Here is a 22,248-nt window from a genome sequence, read left to right on the forward strand (position 1 = left end):
CGACGTTGGCTGGCTAAACTCAAAACGGTCGTCTCGCACTGAACTGCGCATGTGCAAGCCATCAAATCAAAGGCACTCCGATATAAAGTTGTTTTTGACGAAAATCAAAACGTGGCAGTTTGTCATTTTCACGAGGTTAGAGTACTAACATATTCAACTACTTAAGACATTGGCTCGAATCTAGGTTGTGCCTTTCAATTTTGAGAAAAGTAACAACTAAGCAATAATTGTTCACTTCTCTCATTGACTTCTCAAACTCCAAACCCCGGCCTGGTCTATTTGGTCTGTTTCGCAAGCGTTCCCGAAAGTCTCGCGATGTTGCGCCTCTGGGGTTAGAAACTCTGTGCTCAACAGGTGTGGTCTCATCAAAGTTTATAATTTCAAAATGAAAATGGCCTCCATAACAACCACAGAGCTTTTTGATACACAACTCCTGGTAATAACGTTTTATTGTCCTTTACATTTATTTAAATTGTTGTAAGTAGCAAGCAAACGATACTCAACACAATATTATTTGTACTTTGGGTAAAATCTGATAAGCTTCTTCGCTAAGAACAAAGGAAACCAAAATAGCTAACCAGCTAGCCAGGTTGCCAACAACAAACACAGGAAGTATATGTTGTGTGTATGCTATGCTAGCTAAATGTAACTTACCTTGCTTTCTAACGTACTGCACTTTAAACATGACATACACGTTTGTTTTACTCTGTGTTGCTGTCCGACAACTCTTTTGGGATATTTCTGCCAACTTCTATAGCCCAGACTAGAGACAGTAAATAATGACCACCGTAGGAGTTGTCAGACAACACAAACAGATCTGAGCCCAGGCTATAATATTAGGTATTGCATTTTCTAATGACAGCAAACGTATTGGCTGACTACTTGTTAGACCTGGCTCATACTAGCTTTGTTTTCTCATAAGGAAGGTGGCTTCATCACAGGTACTCACCACAACAATGCACAACGACGTTTGGAAGATAGAGTTTCCCAACAAAAGACAGAGTTTCTCAGAAACGCAGAGAAGCTTAGAAAACAGTAAGTTCCTCGTATTAATATGCAGGGGAATTTAGATTATACATGCACATATATTGTATTGAGACTCATTTTCTGTTGTTCTTAAAACAGGATTGAGAAACTTGAGAAAGAGAAGACGTTGAATAAACAAAACAGGAAGAATGGTCTTTCAGATGAATTTGGAGTATTGGAAGAGTTTGAAAAAGGACTTCAGGATGATCGAAATACTGAGCGTGTGTATTTTTGTTGTTGTAGTACTCTTTTGTATGGCACTTTAGTTTTTACAGACTAAAACGTAATTTGAACATCCTTAATTATCACATTGTTCATGTTCTTTGTCCCTCAGATATGAATGTGCAAAAGCATCTGGTGAAAATCCATCATGGTGTAAATAGATTTCAGATGCAGCTGACTGATGTGAAGCCTACCCCTGAGTGTAAGTCATATGCTGGTTGATGGTTAAACATGTGCACGGAAACAGTACAGATTGGGGAGTCATGACATTCAGTCATTAACATGTTTTCATGAAGCCATTTCAATTTGATACCCACTTCACCTACCTTTTATACAGGCTGTTATACTTGAACTACTTAGAAATGCTGTTTTGTTTTTTAGTCATTGAGAAACTGAAAGAAATAATGACAGAAGTTGAAAATTCAATCAACACTTACAAGGAGGACCAACGTCAAAGGTATTGTAACAGCTGTCATGTAATGCATGTTTCAAAATGACTTGATTATAGTTTAGACTGAGATTAACTGCCTCTTTCTTATTCTTTTTAGTTTTGAGGAGCTATTGAAAGAGGAAAGGACATGCAGCCAGGAGATAAGTGCTTTTGAAAAGAAGATTGAGACTTGGTCTTTGGCTGTAAAAACAAACCCAAAGTTGCCCCCTGCTCCCTCAGCCAAGGTGTGTCTGGCCAAAGCCCTAGAGGAGGACCTCCCACCAGAGGTGACCGCACTAGAGAGGTTCCTACAGCAAACTGGAGGGAAGCAAGGAGGCTGGGACCAGTATGACCATCAGAGCTTTCTGAAGGTGTGGACCAAGCACAATGGCAAACCAGCCTATAGAAAAGAGGCTTTGCTCTACCTGCCAGGCAAAACTCCAGAAGACATTGAACAGCACGAAGACTGGTATCTTGAGCTCCTGTACCTCCAGGAGAAGAAGAAAGAGGTAGACTGGGCTTCACTTTGTAGGCAATGTAATGAGTTTCCAAAGTCACTTTCAACTGTGGGTGGGTAGAACAGTACCTGACAATTACAGAATTTATCTGCCGCCATTTATGAGCTCTGGAATGTCTCAGCCAGCTATTTGTTTTGAGCTGTTAAATCGCACTAATATACTTGCAATATTAGTTTTATCTTCTTAATGTTTAGCACATTTTCACTATCCATGCACCAGGCCATTCACCGGTGGAAGGCTGAGAGACAGCAGGAGAGGGCGACAAGGCTGCAGCACCAGAATGAGCTGGAGAGCACTGCCAGGAGGGAGAGGGAGGTGCAGGCTGAGACCCAGCAGCGTAGGGCCGAGGAGGAGAGGAGGGAGGCGGCGACTCGCCTGGATGGGTGGAAAAGGCAGCGCAGGCTGCGCCTGGAGCAGGAGGAGGAGCAGAGGCTCACTGAGGAGATCCTGCAGGGGAGACAAGCCAAGGAGGAGCGCAGGAGACAGCTGGAGGTGAAGCTGGTTCTGGAGGCCCACATTCGGCAGAAAAAGGAGGAAGAAGAACTTTTGAACATGCAGAAGGAGGAACAGGAACAGGCAGAAATGGAGGAGAAGAAGAGACTGGCAGGCTACGGCATCAAACGCTTTCAGGAAAGGGTACGTGGAGGATCATTATTTTCCAATGGTACTACTCAAGGTATTTTGTATATACAGTGCATTCGGAAAGTATTCAGACCCCTTAACTTTTTCCACATTTTGTTACGTTACAGCCTTTCTAAAATTGATTTTTAAAAACAACATCATCAATCTACACACAATACTCCATAATGACAAAGCAAAAACAGGTTTTTAGAAACAGAAATACCTTATTTACATAAGTATTCAGACCCTCGAAATTGAGCTCAGGTGCATCCTGTTTCTATTGATCATCCTTGAGATGTTTCTACAACTTCATTGGAGTCCACCTGTGGTAAATTCAATTGATTGGACATGAGTTGACAGTGCATGTCAGAGCAAAAACCAAGCCATGAGGTCGAAGGAATTGTCCGTAGAGCTCCGAGACAGGATTGTGTCGAGGCACAGATCTGGGGAAGGGTACCAAAAAGTGTCTGCAGCATTGAAGGTCCCCAAGAACACAGTGGCCTCCATGATTCTTAAATGGAAGAAGTTTGGAACCACCAAGACTCTTCCTAGAGCTGGCCGCCCGGCCAAACTGAGCAATCAGGGGAGAAGGGCCTTGGTCAGGGAGGTGACCAGGAACCGGATGGTCACTCTGACAGAGCTCCAGAGTTCCTCTGTGGAGATGGGAGAACCTTCCAGAAGGACAACCATCTTTGCAGCACTCCACCAATAAGGCCTTTATGGTAGAGTGGCCAGACGGAAGCCACTCCTCAGTAAAAGGCACATGACAGCCCGCTTGGAGTTTGCCAAAACGCACCTAAAGGACTCTCAGACCATGAGAAACAAGATTCTCTGGTCTGATGAAACCAAGATTGAACTCTTTGGCCTGAGTGCCAAGCGTCACATATGGAGGAAAACTGGCGCCATCCCTATGGTGAAGCATGGTGGTGGCAGCATCATGCTGTGGGGATGTTTTTCAGCGGCAGGGACTGGGAGACTAGTCAGGATTGAGGGAAAAATGAACGGAGCAAAGTATAGAGAGATCCTTGATGGAAAACCTGCTCCAGAGTGCTCAGGACCTCAGACTGGGGCCAAGGTTCACCTTCCAACATGACTACGACCCTAAACACACAGCCAAGACAATGCAGGAGTGGCTTCGGGACAAGTCTCTGAATGTCCTTGAGTGGCCCATTAAAAGGCCGGACTTGAACCCGATCTAACATCTCTGGAGAGACCTGAAAATAGCTGTACAGCGACGCTCCCCATCCAACCTGACAGAGCTTGAGAGGCTCTGCAGAGAAGAAACTCCCAAATACAGGTGTGCCAAGCTTGTAGCGTCATACCCAAGAAGACTCGAGGCTGTAATCGCTGCCAAAGGTGCTTCAACAAAGTACTGAGTAAAGGCTCTGAATACTTATGTAAATGTATTATGGGGTGGAGGAAAGTGAAATTATAGTGGTTAACCTACTTATCTGCAGGACTTCCAGAAGTTGGAGACAAAAGTGCAGGAGCGACGGGAGAAGGAAAAGCAGCATCTGGATAGACAGAAGAGACTGGCTAAGCTGAAGGAGAAGGTAGGACCTTACACAGCAGCAGGCACTGATTCCATTGTACACATAATGTATGCCATCAATAATGGTCTGCTATTCATTTGATCTCATTAGGCAGAGGCTCATATCAGCAGAGACCCTTCCAGACTCTGCAAACCCACCAAAGGATGGGAGGAACGCACCAAAGAGATTGGACCCACCGGGGGCGGACCTGTATTACAGATGTTTCATAGGTGAATTAGCCCCAAACATTCCCAAATCACCCATCTTTATCTGTAACTAATCTATGATCATCATCATTTTCTTACAGGGCTGTCCCAAGCTGGAGACAAGGCTTATGAGGATGTCTGACTGGAACCAATATTTACTTTGCTAATTTGTTTTTATTGATCATGCAAAATTCATGTCTCAGTGTGGTTATTTGTCATTTCAACACACTTGTATCCTTGCTTTGTGTAATTTCCTATTTTATACAATAAATGATCACATTTCTTATGATCTGAATTAAAACATGAATAATTTTATTTTTATTTAACCTGTAGTTAACTAGGCAAGTCAGTTAAGAACAAATTCTTATTTACAATGGTCTATTTACGTGGTCCTCTGTAGCTCAATTGGTAGAGCATGGCGCTTGTAACGCCAGGGTAGTGGGTTCGATCCCTGGGACCACCCATACGTAAAAATGTATGCACACATGACTGTAAGTCGCTTTGGATAAAAGCTTCTGCTAAAATGGCATATTATTATTATATTACAATGACGGCCTACACCGGCCAAACCCGGATGACGCTGGGCCAATTGTGCGCCGCCCTATAGGACTCCCAATCACAGCCGGTTGTGATACAGCCTGGAATTGAATCAGGGGGTCTGTAGTGACGCCTCAAGCACTGAGATGCAGTGCCTTAGACCGCTGCGTCACTCGGGAGCCCAATAACTGTCGGCCTACACTTATTTGTCTTGTTATTAATGTGAAATTTTATATTATTATAGACGTGCATTCGACAGTCAACATTTTACATTCTTCAAATGAAATTTATCCTCCAGTGTACCAAAATGAATGAAAATTGGGACGCAAAAGAATGGGAAACTGAGCAAAGTTGGGTTGGAAAAAGGTTGAGCTCTGCTGGAGTCCCCACTTATCTTATGCGGTTTATTGAGGATGACCACCTGGATTAAATACCAAACTTGAGAAACCGTTTCAGATATAAACTGGTGGAAGAGGTGGTGGGTAAAGTGAAGGCTGTGAGGATCACGAGAAGTGGGCTTGGAACGCCTCTCGGGGAGAGGGCCAAGATGGCGAGTACGCCTGAATGGTTGTTGGACTTGGAGATGGAGTCAGAGGAACCCATAGTAAGAAGGTGGGCAGGAAAAAAAGGTTGAAAGTGCAACATATTAAGATTAAATATGGTGTGCTGCAGAAGGAAATTTAAAATGACGAGGGTGAATTAACTGCGGCGACAGGTGCGGTGGAGACTGCCGAGTTTGAGCCTCGTCTCGTCCGTGATAAAGATGATTTTGTCCCAGTTGAGGTGAGATTTTTGGAGATAATGGATCGTTGCCTTCTGGCTGATCCATATGTGGTGTCAGGTGGGATGTAGAAGAGGTTGGGGAATGTTGGGTCAGTGAAAGTGTCTCGAAGTGGAATTGTGTTGTTTGTTTGCGTTTCTGCTGTCCAGAGGGAGCTTGCGCGCCGCACCACACAACTTGGGTCAAGAACTGTGACTTGCTTTCCTCTCCGGAGCAGGGCGCCATTGAAAGGAGCGATAACTGGTGTGGCATTAAGTGTTGAAGATGAACTGAAATGGAAGATTCCCGGTGTCTGTGATGCTTGCCGTTTGTGTGCGACGCAGACCCGGGTGGAGGGCATGGTGAAACAGAGAAGACACTGTCTGTATTACTGCGTTGTAATGCAGAGTCTTAAAAGGATGAAGTAAAGTTAGGTTGTGTCAGTTATCCCATGAGAGCTTTTATCCCGAAGCGATTAACATGTGTTAGGTGTCAAGCTTATGGTCATGTGGCAGCCATGTAGGAGGGAGATTCCTAGATGTGAGAAGAGTGCAAGAGGACACGAGACAAAGGAATGTGTAGTATTGGTGAAAAAAGTTTTGTGTGTAAACTGTAGGGGTGCTGGAGATCAGAAGTGTCCAGTGAGAGAAAGGCAGGTTGAGGTTGCCAGATCAGAGTAGTGCAGAAGTTGTCATATGCTGAGGGAGTGAAGAGAGTAGTAGAGGAAGATGGGTCCAGGGTGTGGCATCCTGAGAGGATCCCTGTCCCTGTGAGTAGACCAATAGAGAATGATATGAATAATGTGTGCTTCAGTAAAGCAGTAAAGTAGTTTTTTTGGTGTTCATGGCCATGGTTGTCAACTGTACTGCTGGAATGGAACCTAACAGAGGATAGATGTTGTGGTGGCAGCTGCAGAGAAGTACTTTGGTGTCACAGGAGGTTGGTGGCGCCTTAATTGGGGAGGACGGGCTCGTGGTAATGGCTGGAATAGGTGGAATGGTATAAAATACATCAAACACATGGTTTGATGCCATTCCATTTGCGCCGTTCCAGACGTTATTATGAGCTGTCCTCCCCTCAGCAGCCTCCACTGTTGGGTGTATGAGATTTTACTGCAGAAGAGTTACAAGGTGTTTTGAGTGATAGTGTCCCATCCTCCCAGGCGGCTGGGCTGGCTTAGGATCAGATAGGGCCGAAGTAATGGAATAGTGGTGAGGTTTTTAATGGGTGTAGGGTTTGTTGGTCTGGCAATTTTTTCACCAAGTGTAATGAATTCATACTACAAAATAGTCAATACAGGAGGTGGTGGAATGCACCTATAACATTTGTTTGCAAACCGCCATAATACCAAAGAAGAAGAAGAAGTAGTAGAAGTAGACTTGTGTTGAGGAAAATAAGGCGCGCGTGCTGAGTCTCACCCATTTAGAGAAATATGATGTGTTGTGCGTTGCTCTTCGGAGCAGGGCACTTGTAAAGGGGGTAATATCTGGCGTCTTGTGGGACGTTGATGTTGGACAAATTAAGAATATCACAGGAGTGGTTGATGCACATCGGATGAATCGTGTGGTGAATGGAGTGAACGTAAAGAGTATTTTTCTGTTTTTTTTATACAGAGTCCCTCCCTGCCCAGGTGAAGTTGGGGTATGTGAATCATCATGTCGGAGCGTTCGTCCCAAGACCGATGCAGTGTAATCATCACTGTATGGCTTTCGGACATGCCAAGTGTCTGTAGAAGAGAAAAGCTGAGATGTGGCAGTTGTGGAAAAGAAGATTGTTGTATGGATGAAGAACATGTGAAGTGTTGCAATTGTGGTGGGAACCATGAAGCTACATCTTTGAAATGCTCGAAGAGGACGAAAGAGAATGAGGGTGCTGTCCAGAGCATTTCATATGTAGAGGCTGTCAAAAGGGTTGAGGGAATGAATTGCCCTCCTGAAGACTCCACGGTGTTGGATAGGCCTTCACTGTAGGCTGCAGAGTTTGCCTCTCTTCAGCATGATCCAGATACTGTATGTTGCATGTTAAGAAGGTGGACTTTGTGGCTTTAATGGCAATGGTGATTAACAGCACTGCCGGAGTGGAGAAGAAGTCCAGTAAAATTGCTGTCATTGTGTCTGCGGCAATGAGCTATAACAAGAACGGGATCTGCGGCAGAACGGTTCCTGGGATTGAAAGATTTTTCAGTGTTGGAGTTATATGGAGTGCTGTCATGAGCAGTGCCACCCTCTCAGGCCTCACAGCCTGAGAAGGGAGATATGGAATTTTTTATTAATTATTTTTTATTTGTTAAGTTTCTGTTTGTGTGGAATAAGGCCCAACCCCCCTTTTGTACCTGTATGGAGTTTCCTTTTTTCGCCGGTAATGCACCATAAACGTTGGATGCCAACCGCCGTTAAACCCCAACAAAGAAGGTTGCAAAGCTTGTTTATACGGAAGTTGTTTCAAACTCAAAGATCCAAGATGGCATAGCAGTGCGGTCGTGTTTTCTGTAGTGTCCTTATGTAAATAGCCAGTTTTTAGTTTTTTTTTCTTTTTCGTATATATTTCTCAATCTCACTTTCCATCCTTTAACTAAATATACTTTCCTGCAACCCGCCTCACCCAATGTGGAACGGATTCTGTTGTTTCTTCATAAATGTTTATCCAGAACCTCTGGCTGAAACTAGCCAGCTAGCCAGCTAACTAGCTACTTGCTATTAGCCACCGTTAGCGGTCTTCACCATTGTCCGTGGCCGTGACCTGCACTACCTACCAGCCAGCCAGCTCTAGCCTGGACTATTATTCGGCCAGTCTGCACTGTCTGCACAGCGCGTTATTCACCCTGAACATATCGGTTTTTCTGCCGGAATCACTGAATCACTGGACCTTTAACACCGGATTCATCGCTACTAGCTAGCTGCAACCAAATGGACGTTTGTGGTTGGCTAATCAGCCCTGAGTTAGCCTTGAGCCAGGCCCATCTCCCGGCTATCTACCTCTCTGTCAACCGGACGGGACCTCCTAGTGTTGACACGGAGCCCCGCCGATCCAACACAACTGGTCTGCCGACGAAATCGTCTGATGTGGTTACAACAGGCTTCCCGTTACGACGTCGACCACGAAGATCCATCTGCTAGCCCCGGCCCGCTAGCACACGCTAGCCGTGGCCTCTTGCTCGTTAGTGCTATAGCAGCCCCCGAACTACCTCCGAACTATCCTATTGCTGTTCACCGGACCTTATGATAACTCAGCTATACAGCTGATGCCTGCTGGACTGTTCCTTTTTATGGTACCGCATCCTGTTTATGTTTAGCCTCAGCCCAAACTTTGTCGCCATTACCAGCTGTTGTCTTAGCTCTCTCGAATTACACCTGTGATTGCTTTATGCCTCTCTCCCATGTCAATATGCCTTGCTTATTGCTGTTTCGGTTATTTCTTATTGTACTATTTCACTGTAGATCCCCCAGCCCAGCTAAACCTGCCTTAGATAGCTCCTTTGTCCCACCCCCCATACACGCGGAGACCGACTCAATCGGTGCCTCCAGTGATGCTATCTCTTTCATCGTTACCCAACGCTTAGGTTTACCTCCACTGTACTCATATCCTTCCATATCCTTTTCTGTACATAATGCCCTGAATCTATTCTACAATGCCCGGAAACCTGCCCCTTTTTTTCTCTGTACCCAACGCACTAGAAGACCAGTTCTTAAAGCCTTTAGCCATATCCTTATTCTACTCCTCCTATGTTCCTCTGGTGATGTAGAGGTTAACCCAGGCCCTGTAGCCCCCAGTATCACTCCTACTCCCCAGGCGTTATCATTTGTTGACTTCTGTAATCGTAAATGCCTTGGTTTCTTGCACGTTAACATCTGAAGCCTCCTCCCTAAGTTTGAGTTATTCACTGCGTTAGCACACTCCGCCAACCCTGATGTTCTAGCATTGTCTGAATCCTGGCTTAGGAAGGCCACCAAAAATTCAGAAATGTCCATCCCCAACTACAACATTTTCCGTCTCGATAGAACTGCCAAAGGGGGTGGGGTTAGCCTGCAGAGCTCTATCGTACTATCCAGGTCTGTGCCCAAACAGTTTGAGCTTCTACTTCTAAAAATCCACCTTTCCAGAAATAAGTCTCTCACTGTTGCCGCTTGGTACAGACCCCCCTCAGCCCTGAGCTGTGCCCTGGACACCATATGTGAACTGATTGCCCCGATCTATCCTCAGAGTTCGTACTGCTTGGTGACCTAAACTGGGATATGCTTAACACCCCGGCCAACCTACAATCTAAACTAGATACCCTCAATCTCACACAAATTATCAACGAACCCACCAGGTACAACCCTAAATCTGTAAACATGGGCACCCTCATAGATATCATCCTGACAAATTTACCCTCTAAATACACCTCCGCTGTCTTCAACCAGGATCTCAGCGATCACTGCCTTATTGCCTGCGTCCGTAATGGGTCCGCGATCAAACGACCACCCCTCATCACTGTCAAACGCTCCCTAAAACACTTTAGCGAGCAGGCCTTTCTAATTGACCTGGCCCGGGTATCCTGGATGGATATTGACCTCATTCCGTCAGTAGAGGATGCCTGGTTGTTCTTTAAAAGTAATTTCCTCTCAATCTTAAATAAGCATGCCCCATTCAAAAAATTCAGAACTAAGAACAGATATAGCCCCTGGTTCTCCTCAGACTTGACTGCCCTTGACCAGCACAAAAACATCCTGTGGCGTACTGCATTAGCATCGAACAGCCCCCGCGATATGCAACTTTTTAGGGAAGTCAGGAACCAATATACACAATCAGTTAGGAAAGCAAAGGCTAGCTTTTTCAAACAGAAATTTGCATCCTGTAGCACTAACTCCAAAAAGTTTTGGGACACTGTAAAGTCCATGGAAAATAAGAGCACCTCCTCCCAACTGCCCACTGCACTGAGGCTAGGAAACAATGTCACCACCGATAAATCTACAATAATCAAGAATTTCAACAAGCATTTTGCTACGGCTGGCCATGCTTTCCACCTGGCTACCACACTACCCCGTCCACCAGATCTGCACCCTCCGCTGCAACTTGCCCATGCCCCCCCCCGCTTCTCCTTCACACAAATTCAGACAGCTGATGTTCTGAAAGAGCTGAAAAATCTGGACTCCTACAAATCAGCTGGGCTAGACAATCTGGACCCTTTCTTTCTAAAACTAGCCGCCGAAATTGTCGCAACCGCTATTACTAGCCTGTTCAACCTCTCTTTCGTAACGTCGAGATTGAAAAGCTGCCGCGGTCATCCCCCTCTTCAAAGGGGGTGACACTCTAGATCCAAACTGTTATAGACCTATATCCATCCTGCCCTGCCTTTCGAAAGTATTTGAAAGCCAAGTTAACAAACAGATCACCGACCATTTTGAATCCCACCGTACCTTCTCCGCTATGCAATCCGGTTTCCGAGCTGGTCATGGGTGCACCTCAGCCATGCTCAAGGTCCTAAACGATATTATAAACATGATCGATAAAAGACAGTACTGCGCAGCCGTCTTTATCGACCTGGCCAAGGCTTTCGACTCTGTCAACCACCATTCTTATTGGCAGACTAAATAGCCTTGGTTTCTCTAATGACTGCCTCGCCTTGTTCACCAACTACTTCTCAGATAGAGTTCAATGTGTCAAATCGGAGGGCCTGTAGTCTGGACCTCTGGCCGTCTCTATGGGGGTGCCACAGGGTTCAATTCTCGGGCCGACTCTATTCTCTATGTATATCAATGATGTCGCTCTTGCTGCTGGTGATGCTCGGATCCTCCTCTATGTGGACGACACCATTTTGTATACATCTGGCCCTTCATTGGACACTGTGTTAACAAACCTCCAAACGAGCTTCAACGCCATACAACACTCCTTCCGTTGCCTCCAACTGCTCTTAAACACTAGTAAAACTAAATGCATGCTCTTCAACCGAACGCTGCTTGCACCCGCCCACCCGACTAGAATCACTACTCTCGGCGGGTCTGACCTAGAGTATGTGGACAACTACAAATACCTAGGTGTCTGGTTAGACTGTAAACTCTCCTTCCAGACTCACATTAAGCATCTCCAATCAAAAGTTAGATCTATAATCGGCTTCCTATTTCGCAACAAAGCCTCCTTCACTCATGCTGCCAAACATGCCCTTGTAAAACTGACTATCCTACCGATCCTTGACTTCGGCGATGTCATTTACAAAATAGCCTCCAACACTCTACTCAGCAAATTGGATGTAGTCTATCACAGTGCCATCCGTTTTGTCACCAAAGCCCCATATACTACCCACCATTGTGACCTGTACGCTCTTGTTGGCTGGCCCTCACTACATATTCGTCGCCAATCCCACTGGCTCCAGGTCATCTATAAATCACTGCTAGGCAAATCCCCGTCTTATCTTAGCTCACTGGTCAGCATAGCAACACCCACCCATAGTCTGCGCTCCAGCAGGTATATCTCACTGGTCATCCCCAAAGCCAACACCTCCTTTGGCCGCCATTCCTTCCAGTTCTCTGCTGCCAATGACTGGAACGAACTGCAAAAATCTCTGAAGCTGGAGACTCTTATCTCCCTCACTAACTTTAAGCATCAGTTGTCAGAGCAGCTTACCGATCACTGCACCTGTACACAGCCTTTCTGAAATTAGCCCACCCAACTACCTCATCCCCATAGTGTTATTTATTTTGCTAATTTGCACCCCAGTATCTCTATTTGCACGTCATCTCTTGCTATCATTCCAGTGTTAATACGAAATTGTAACTATTTTGCACTATGGCCTATTTATTGCCTTACCTCCATAACTAACTACATTCGCACACACTGTTTATATATATATTTTCTGTTGTATTTTTTACTTTGTTTTGTTTACCCCATATATAACTGTGTTGTTGTTTTTATCGCACTGCTTTGCTTTATCTTGGCCAGGTCGCAGTTGTAAATGAGAACTTGTTCTCAACTGGCTTACCTGGTTAAATAAAGGTGAAAAAAAGAAAAAGATGAGTTGATCTAGAAGTGTTGGAGAGACCACAGAAAGATTCATCTGATTTGTTTAAGAGACGTCTGGATACTGTGTATCAGGATTTTGTGGCCATTTACACAGATGGTTCAAAAGATCCAAGGACAGGACGTACTGGGTCAGCATTTGTAGTGCAGGAATGTGGGGTGGAAGTCAGGAAACGTATTACAGATCATCTGGCTGTATATACGGCGGAGCTGATGGCCATACTGTTGGCCTTGCAGTGGGTGGAGGAAGTCAAACAAGATAGAGTAGTTATTTGCTCTGATTCATGTTCAGTGTTAATGCGTCTCCAGTCCTTTAGCTCACGTAGCAGACAAGACCTGCTTTATGAGGTGCTACAAACCCATGGCAGGATTAAACAGATTGGTATTCAGATAAGAATTTATTTGGTCCCAGCCCATGTGGGGGTGGAGGGGAATGAGGCAGTAGATGAACAGGCTAAACAAGCACTTAGTAGTGGGGATGGTGATGTTGAAGTTTCAATGAGCAAGGCAGAGGCAAAAAGACTGATATATACAGTGATGGTGCAGAGATGGCAGGAGCAGTGGAATAGAGATAATAAAGGAAGGCATTTATTTCAAGTACAGAGGAAAGTCGGGGAGGGGAGGACGGCAGGAAAGGACAGAAGAGAGGAGGCTATTTTTTACAAGATTAAGTGTGGGACACAGCCAGTTGAATAAGACATTAAATGTAATAGGAAAGCATCCAACAGGAAAGTGTGAATATTGTCAGGAAACAGACCTTGGAGCATGTATTGCTACATGGTGGGCAGTATCAGAGGGAAAGAGAGAGGATGAGATCTAGTATGAGGGAGAAGGGGATACAGGAAATTAGTTTAAAGAGTATATTGAGTAGAACGTCATTAGATATAGTCTCAAATATTGTATCTTTTTTAAGAGCAACGGGGTCGCAGGTAGGATTTAGTTTCTCCCTGTCTCTGGCCCACACTCCAGTACAGTAGGTGGTGGTAATGCACCATAACGTTGGATGCCAACCGCCGATAAACCCCACTGAAGAAGAAGCAGAAGAAACACAAATATGGCGGAAGAACAGAACCCGCTTGCCGAATTGGAACAAATTGACTTTTTAAAAGATCGACATGTACGATTCTTTCAAAGATGTCTTCAAGTTTTACCAGAGAGATATTCATCATTAGAAACAAGCAGGTACATATGTTGGCATGAATAATTCTATACTATCATTTGACAACGTCCTCGCTAGCCAAAATGCTAACGATGACAGACGAGCCTGCCAGTGCCGCTGTCATCAGGCCAAAATAGTGTTTTTGTTAACGTTAGCTAGCTATACATTTTTTCAGACAGCGTGCTCAATTTAAAAGATTGCAACTAAACATTGGTGCTTTTTGCAATGGACCCAATTGAATTAGCTTGCTACTGTCAGGTACCTAACGTTAGCTACGTTTGATGAACATCCTATTATCTCGAGCCAGTGTGCTAGCTAACCAGGCTAAAATCTAACTGTCACAGAGATTTGGTTAACCTTAGATTTGATTCAGCTAACGTTATGGTCGCTACTATCCGTGATTCCTTGGGACGTCCCTAGCATAAACCATAAACTCTACCCTAGCCTAGCCGAGGAACGCTCAACTCCGTTCTCTTATATCGAGGCGGATATAAATCCATACGTTTTAAATAAACGTACATCAAATACCACCACCGACTGTTTACTTGTTGAGATTTAAATTATATTCAATTTGAGATAAACAGCAATGAGCAAACAGTCGGTGGTTGTATTTGAGTAACGTATATTGTAAAAGTATGGATTAAAAACAAAGGAAGGCACACGACTACAGCAGACAAACATAGGTACACAGTCCCGTGTAGCTCAGTTGGTAGAGCATGGCGCTTGCAACGCCAGGGTTGTGGGTTTGATTCCCACGGGGGACCAGTATGAAAAATGTATGCAGTAACTGTAAGTAGCTCTGGATAAGAGCGTCTGCTAAATGACTAAAATGTAAATGTATGAGGTGGGCGTTTAATATATATATATATTTTTTTAAAGTATTGACCTTGGAATCGATGTAGTCAGAGCTAGATCCCACAAGTCTCGGCCCTAAGCCATTGGTGGTTAATCATGAACTTCCTTCACCTTGGAGTCTGCTGAAGAGAATAATTCAAGTTTTAAACGTTGCAGTTTTAAAGGCGCAGTGCAATCAAAAACGTGATTTTCCTGTGTTTTATACGTATTTCCACACAGAGGTTTGAATAATACTGGGAAATTGCGAACATGATGATAATGCCCATTTAGTGTATGAGCTGTTTGAAATGACCACCTTTTCAGCCTATTTTGGTGGGATGGCGTTTTGGCCTTCCATGGTGACGTCAGCATGCGATAAATTAGTTAATAGACCAATAAGAAAGAGTTCCAAACCTCTCTGCCAATAAAAGCACATTTTCAGTTTTCCACTCCAAGACAGTCCTAGCGAAATTCTTGCTTGAGAAATTGCTCTTTGCTAAGAAGCTATTTTTGTTTCTTTTTGACATTTTTTATTGAAAACATTCACAGTAAGGTACTTCATTGTTACCCAGAAATGATTTGATATTGAGGAAAAAAAACCGCTGCATTGGACCTTTTTTAAAGCAAGTTTTCTGTAATTCTACACATTTTGCCATGGGGTGGAGAGAACTTTGCAATTTTAAAGCTAATTTCCTGCAATTCTACTAGGCCTGTCGCCGACAAAAAAAAAGATCTTGGTCGACCTAGAGTCATCTGTTCTTTCGACCAATCAACTGGTTAAAATGTGTATGTTTCCATATATAGACACACCCTATGTGTTTCAATAAAATCAACTATGTGTAGGCTACTGAGCTTGTCTGATGCTTCATGGGAAAATCAAAAGAAATCAGCCAAGACCTCAGGAAAAGAATTGTAGACCTCCACAAGTCAGGTCCATCCTTGGGAGCAATTTCCAACGCCTGAAGGTACCACGTTCATCAGTACAAACAATAGTACGCAAGTATAAACACCATTGGACCACGCAGCCGTCATACCGCTCAGGAAGGAGACGTGTTTTGTCTCCTAGAGATGACCGTACTTTGGTGCGAAAAGTGCAAATCAATCCCAGAACAACAGCAAAGGACCTTTTGAAGATGCTGGAAACAGGTACAAAAGTATCTATATCCACAGTAAAACGAGTTCTATATCGACATAACCTGAAAGACCTCTAAGCAAGGAAGAAGCCACTGCTCCAAAACCGCCATAAAACCGCCAGACTACGGTTTGCAACTGCACATGGGGACAAAGATCGTACTTTTTTGAGAAATGTCCTCTGGTCTGATGAAACAAAAATAGAACTGTTTGGCCATAATGACCATCCGGTATGTTTGGAGGAAAAAGGGGGTCGCTTGCAAGCTGAAGAACACCATCCCAACCGTGAAGCACGGGGGTGACAGCATCATGCTGTGGGGATGCTTTGCTGCAGTAGGGACTGGTGCACTTCACAAAATAGATGGCATCATGAGGAAGGAAAATTATGTGGATATATTGAAGCAACATCTCAAGACATCAGTCAGGAAGTTAAAGCTTGGTCGCAAATGGGTCTTCCAAATGGACAATGACCCCAAGCATACTTCCAAAGTTGTGGCAAAATGGCTTAAGGACAACAAAGTCAAGGTATTGGAGTGGCCATCACAAAGCCCTGACCTCAATCCTATAGAAAATGTGTGGGCAGAACTGAAAAAGCGTGTGCGAGCAAGGAGGCCTACAAACCTGACTCAGTTACACCAGCTCTGTCAGGAGGAATGGGCCAAAATTCCCCAACTTATTGTGGGAAGCTTGTGGAAGGCTACCCGAAACGTTTGACCCAAGTTAAACAATTTAAAGGCAGTGCTACCAAATACTAATTGAGTGCATGTAAACTTCTGACCCACTGAGAATGTGTTGAAAGAAATAAAAGCTGAAATAAATCACTCTCAACTATTATTCAGACATTTCACATTCTTAAAATAAAGTGGTGATCCTACATTTTAACTAGGATTAAATGTCAGGAATTGTGAAAAACTGAGTTTAAATGTATTTGGCTAAGGTGTATGTAAACTTCCGACTTCAAATATATATATATATACACTGCTCAAAAAAATTAAGGGAACACTAAAATAACACATCCTAGATCTGAATGAATGAAATAATCTTATTAAATACTTTTTTCTTTACATAGTTGAATGTGCTGACAAAATCACTCAAATTATCAATGGAAATCAAATGTATCAACCCATGGAGGTCTGGATTTGGAGTCACCCTCAAAATTAAAGTGGAAAACCACACTACAGGCTGATCCAACTTTGATGTAATGTCCTTAAAACAAGTCAAAATGAGGCTCACTAGTGTGTGTGGCCTCCACGTGCCTGTATGACCTCCCTACAACGCCTGGGCATGCTCCTGATGAGGTGGCGGATGGTCTCCTGAGGGATCTCCTCCCAGACCTGGACTAAAGCATCCGCCAACTCCTGGACAGTCTGTGGTGCAACGTGGCGTTGGTGGATGGAGCGAGACATGATGTCCCAGATGTGCTCAATTGGATTCAGGTCTGGGGAACAGGCGGGCCAGTCCATAGCATCAATGCCTTCCTCTTGCAGGAACTGCTGACACACTCCAGCCACATGAGGTCTAGCATTGTCTTGCATTAGGAGGAACCCAGGGCTAACCGCACCAGCATATGGTCTCACAAGGGGTCTGAGGATCTCATCTCGGTACCTAATGGCAGTCAGGCTACCTCTGGCGAGCACATGGAGGGCTGTGCGGCCCCCAAAGAAATGCCACCCCACACCATGACTGACCCACCGCCAAACCGGTCATGCTGGAGGATGTTGCAGGCAGCAGAACGTTCTCCACGGCGTCTCCAGACTCTGTCACGTCTGTCACGTGCTCAGTGTGAACCTGCTTTCATCTGTGAAGAGCACAGGGCGCCAGTGGCGAATTTGCCAATCTTGGTGTTCTCTGGCAAATGCCAAACGTCCTGCACGGTGTTGGGCTGTAAGCACAACCCCCACCTGTGGACGGCGGGCCCTCATACCACCCTCATGGAGTCTGTTTCTGACCGTTTGAGCAGACACATGCACATTTGTGGTCAGCTGGAGGTCATTTTGCAGGGCTCTGGCAGTGCTCCTCCTGCTCCTCCTTGCACAAAGGCGGAGGTAGCAGTCCTGCTGCTGGGTTGTTGCCCTCCTACGGCCTCCTCCACGTCTCCTGATGTACTGGCCTGTCTCCTGGTAGCGCCTCCATGCTCTGGACACTACGCTGACAGACACAGCAAACCTTCTTGCCACAGCTCGCATTGATGTGCCATCCTGGATGAGCTGCACTACCTGAGCCACATGTGTGGGTTGTAGACTCCGTCACATGCTACCACTAGAGTGAAAGCACCGCCAGCATTCAAAAGTGACCAAAACATCAGCCAGGAAGCATAGGAACTGAGAAGTGGTCTGTGGTCACCACCTGCAAAACCAGTCCTTTATTGGGGGTGTCTTGCTAATTGCCTATAATTTCCACCTGTTGTCTATTCCATTTGCACAACAGCATGTGAAATGTATTGTCAATCAGTGTTGCTTCCTAAGTGGACAGTTTGATTTCACAGAAGTGTGATTGACTTGGAGTTACATTGTTTTGTTTAAGTGTTCCCTTTATTTTTTTGAGCAGTGTATATACACACAGTGGGGAGAACAAGTATTTGATACACTGCCGATTTTGCAGGTTTTCCTACTTACAAAGCATGTAGAGGTCTGTAATTTCTATCATAGGTACACTTCAACTGTGAGAGACGGAATCTTAAACAAAAATCCAGAAAATCACATTGTAAGATTTTTAAGTAATTAATTTGCATTTTATTGCATGACATAAGTATTTGATACATCCTTTGTTTGCAATTACAGAGATCATACATTTCCTGTAGGTCTTGACCAGGTTTGCACACACTGCAGCAGGGATTTTGGCCCACTCCTCCATACAGACCTTCTCCAGATCCTTCAGGTTTCGGGGCTGTCGCTGGGCAATACGGACTTTCAGCTCCCTCCAAAGATTTTTTATTGGGTTCAGGTCTGGAGACTGGCTAGGCCACTCCAGGACCTTGAGATGCCTCTTACGGAGCCACTCCTTAGTTGCCCTGGCTGTGTGTTTCGGGTCGTTGTCATGCTGGAAGACCCAGCCACGACCCATCTTCAATGCTCTTACTGAGGGAAAGAGGTTGTTGGCCAAGATCTCGCGATACATGGCCCCATCCATCCTCCCCTCAATACGGTGCAGTCGTCCTGTCCCCTTTGCAGAAAAGCATCCCCAAAGAATTATGTTTCCACCGCCATGCTTCACAGTTGGGATGGTGTTCTTGGGGTTGTACTCATCCTTCTTCTTCCTCCAAACACGGCGAGTGGAGTTTAGACCAAAAAGCTCTATTTTTGTCTCATCAGACCACATGACCTTCTCCCATTCATCCTCTGGATCATCCAGATGGTCATTGGCAAACTTCAGATGGGCCTGGACATGCGCTGGCTTGAGCAGGGGGACCTTGCATGCGCTGCAGGATTTTAATCCATGACGGCGTAGTGTGTTACTAATGGTTTTCTTTGAGACTTTGGTCCCAGCTCTCTTCAGGTCATTGACCAGGTCCTGCTGTGTAGTTCTGGGCTGAACCCTCACCTTCCTCATGATCATTGATGCCCCACGAGGTGAGATCTTGCATGGAGCCCCAGACCGAGGGTGATTGACCGTCATCTTGAACTTCTTCCATTTTCTAATAATTGCGCCAACAGTTGTTGCCTTCTCACCAAGCTGCTTGCCTATTGTCCTGTAGCCCATCCCAGCCTTGTGCAGGTCTACAATTTTATCCCTGATGTCCTTACACAGCTCTCTGGTCTTGGCCATTGTGGAGAGGTTGGAGTCTGTTTTGATTGAGTGTGTGGACAGGTGTCTTTTATACAGGTAACGAGTTCAAACAGGTGCAGTTAATACAGGTAATGAGTGGAGAACAGGAGGGCTTCTTAAAGAAAAACGAACAGGTCCGTGAGAGCCGGAATTCTTACTGGTTGTTAGGTGATACTTATGTCATGCAATAAAATGCAAATGAATTACTTAAAAATCATACAATGTGATTTTCTGGATTTTTGTTTTAGATTCCGTCTCTCACAGTTGAAGTGTACCTATGATAAATATTACAGACCTCTACATGCTTTGTAAGTAGGAAAACCTGCAAAATTGGCAGTGTATCATTTACTTGTTCTCCCCACTGTGTGTGTGTGTATGTATATATTAGTGAGGGGAAAAAGGTATTTGATCCCCTGCTGATTTTGTACGTTTGACCACTGACAAAGACATGGTAGGGGAGGGAATGGCCGGCAGGGATGTAGCTCAGTTGGTAGAGCATGGTGTTTGCAACGCCAGGGTTGTGGGTTCGATTCCCACGGGGGGCCAGTATGAAAAAAATAATAATAATGTATGCACTCACTAACTGTAAGTCGCTCTGGATAAGAGCGTCTGCTAAATGACTAAAATGTAAATGTATGATCAGTCTATAATTTTAATGGTAGGTTTATTTGAACAGTGAGAGACAGAATAACAAAAAAATCCAGAAAAAACGCATGTCAAAAATGTTATAAATTGATTTGCATTTTAATGAGAGAAATTAGTATTTGACCCCTCTGCAAAACATGACTTAGTACTTGGTGGCAAAACCCTTGTTGGCAATCAGAGGTCAGACGTTTCTTGTAGTTGGCCACCAGGTTTGCACACATCTCAGGAGGGATTTTGTTCCACTCCTCTTTGCAGATCTTTTCCAAGTCATTAAGGTTTCGAGGCTGACGTTTGGCAACTCGAACCTTCAGCTCCCTCCACAGATTTTCTATGGGATTAAGGTCTGGAGACTGGCTAGGTCACTCCAGGACCTTAATGTGCTGCTTCTTGAGCCACTCCTTTGTTTCCTTGGCCATGTGTTTTGGGTCATTTGTCATGCTGGAATACCCATCCACGACCCAATTTCAATGCCCTGGCTGAGGGAAGGAGGTTCTCACCAAGATTTGACGGTACATGACCCCGTCCATCGTCCCTTTGATGCGGTGAAGTTGTCCTGTCCCCTTAGCAGAAAACCCCCTCTAAAGCATAATGTTTCCACCTCCATGTTTGACGGTGGGGATGGTGTTCTTCAGCATTCCTCCTCCTCCAAACACGGCGAGTTGAGTTGATGCCAAAGAGCTCGATTTTGGTCTCATCTGACCACAACACTTTCACCCAGTTCTCCTCTGAATCATTCAGATGTTCATTGGCAAACTTCAGACGGGCCTGTATATGTGCTTTCTTGAGCAGGGGGACCTTGCGGGCGCTGCATGATTTCAGTCCTTCACGGCGTAGTGTGTTACCAATTGTTTTCTTGGTGACTATGGTCCCAGCTGCCTTGAGATCATTGACAAGATCCTCCCGTGTAGTTCTGGGCTGATTCCTCACCGTTCTCATGATCATTGCAACTCCATGAGGTGAGATCTTGCATGGAGCCCCAGGCCGAGGGAGGTTGACAGTTATTTTGTGTTTCTTCCATTTGCGAATAATCGCACCAACTGTTGTCACCTTCTCACCAAGCTGCTTGGCGATGGTCTTGTAGCCCATTCCAGCCTTGTGTAGGTCTACAATCTTGTCCCTGACATCCTTGGAGAGCTCTTTGGTCTTGGCCATGGTGGAGAGTTTGGAATCTGATTGATTGATTGCTTCTGTGGACAGGTGTCTTTTATACAGGTAACAAGCTGAGATTAGGAGCACTCCCTTTAAGAGTGTGCTCCTAATCTCAGTTCGTTACCTGTATAAAAGACACCTGGGAGCCAGAAATCTTTCTGATTGAGAGGGGGTTAAATACTTACAGTGGGGGGAAAAAAGTATTTAGTCAGCCACCAATTGTGCAAGTTCTCCCACTTAAAAAGATGAGAGAGGCCTGTAATTTTCATCATAGGTACACGTCAACTATGACAGACAAAATGAGAAAATAAAATCCAGAAAATCACATTGTAGGATTTTTTATGAATTTATTTGCTAATTATGGTGGAAAATAACTATTTGGTCACCTACAAACAAGCAAGATTTCTGGCTCTCACAGACCTGTAACTTCTTCTTTAAGAGGCTCCTCTGTCCTCCACTCGTTACCTGTATTAATGGCACCTGTTTCAACTTGTTATCAGTATAAAAGACACCTGTCCACAACCTCAAACAGTCACACTCCAAACTCCACTATGGCCAAGACCAAAGAGCTGTCAAAGGACACCAGAAACAAAATTGTAGACCTACACCAGGCTGGGAAGACTGAATCTGCAATAGGTAAGCAGCTTGGTTTGAAGAAATCAACTGTGGGAGCAATTATTAGGAAATGGAAGACATACAAGACCACTGATAATCTCCCTC

General features: G+C 44.7%; 2 protein-coding genes across 2 annotated transcripts in view; both read left to right on the forward strand.

Annotated features, from left to right (window-relative positions):
• Positions 1 to 342: 342 nt before the first annotated feature.
• Positions 343 to 4,850, forward strand: LOC121584040 (coiled-coil domain-containing protein 112). The gene is made up of 10 exons (XM_041899871.2): positions 343 to 436; positions 923 to 1,035; positions 1,126 to 1,247; positions 1,361 to 1,450; positions 1,630 to 1,705; positions 1,797 to 2,187; positions 2,416 to 2,832; positions 4,275 to 4,370; positions 4,461 to 4,579; positions 4,657 to 4,850. The coding sequence occupies exons 1-10, from the start codon at positions 386 to 388 to the stop codon at positions 4,685 to 4,687; spliced, it is 1,506 nt and encodes a 501-aa protein (XP_041755805.2). The 5' UTR covers positions 343 to 385; the 3' UTR covers positions 4,688 to 4,850.
• A 9,011-nt stretch (positions 4,851 to 13,861) lies between these two features.
• Positions 13,862 to 22,248, forward strand: part of LOC121584401 (geranylgeranyl transferase type-1 subunit beta-like) — a 35,427-nt gene continuing 27,040 nt past the window's right edge. The window contains exon 1 of the mRNA XM_041900243.2: positions 13,862 to 14,027. Within this exon, the coding sequence (XP_041756177.2) occupies positions 13,900 to 14,027 (128 nt within the window). The 5' untranslated portion in view covers positions 13,862 to 13,899. The remainder of the gene's footprint in view (positions 14,028 to 22,248) is intronic.

The sequence above is a fragment of the Coregonus clupeaformis genome, chromosome 16 (genome assembly GCF_020615455.1).
Source record: "Coregonus clupeaformis isolate EN_2021a chromosome 16, ASM2061545v1, whole genome shotgun sequence".
In the NCBI taxonomy this organism is placed as follows: domain Eukaryota; kingdom Metazoa; phylum Chordata; class Actinopteri; order Salmoniformes; family Salmonidae; genus Coregonus; species Coregonus clupeaformis.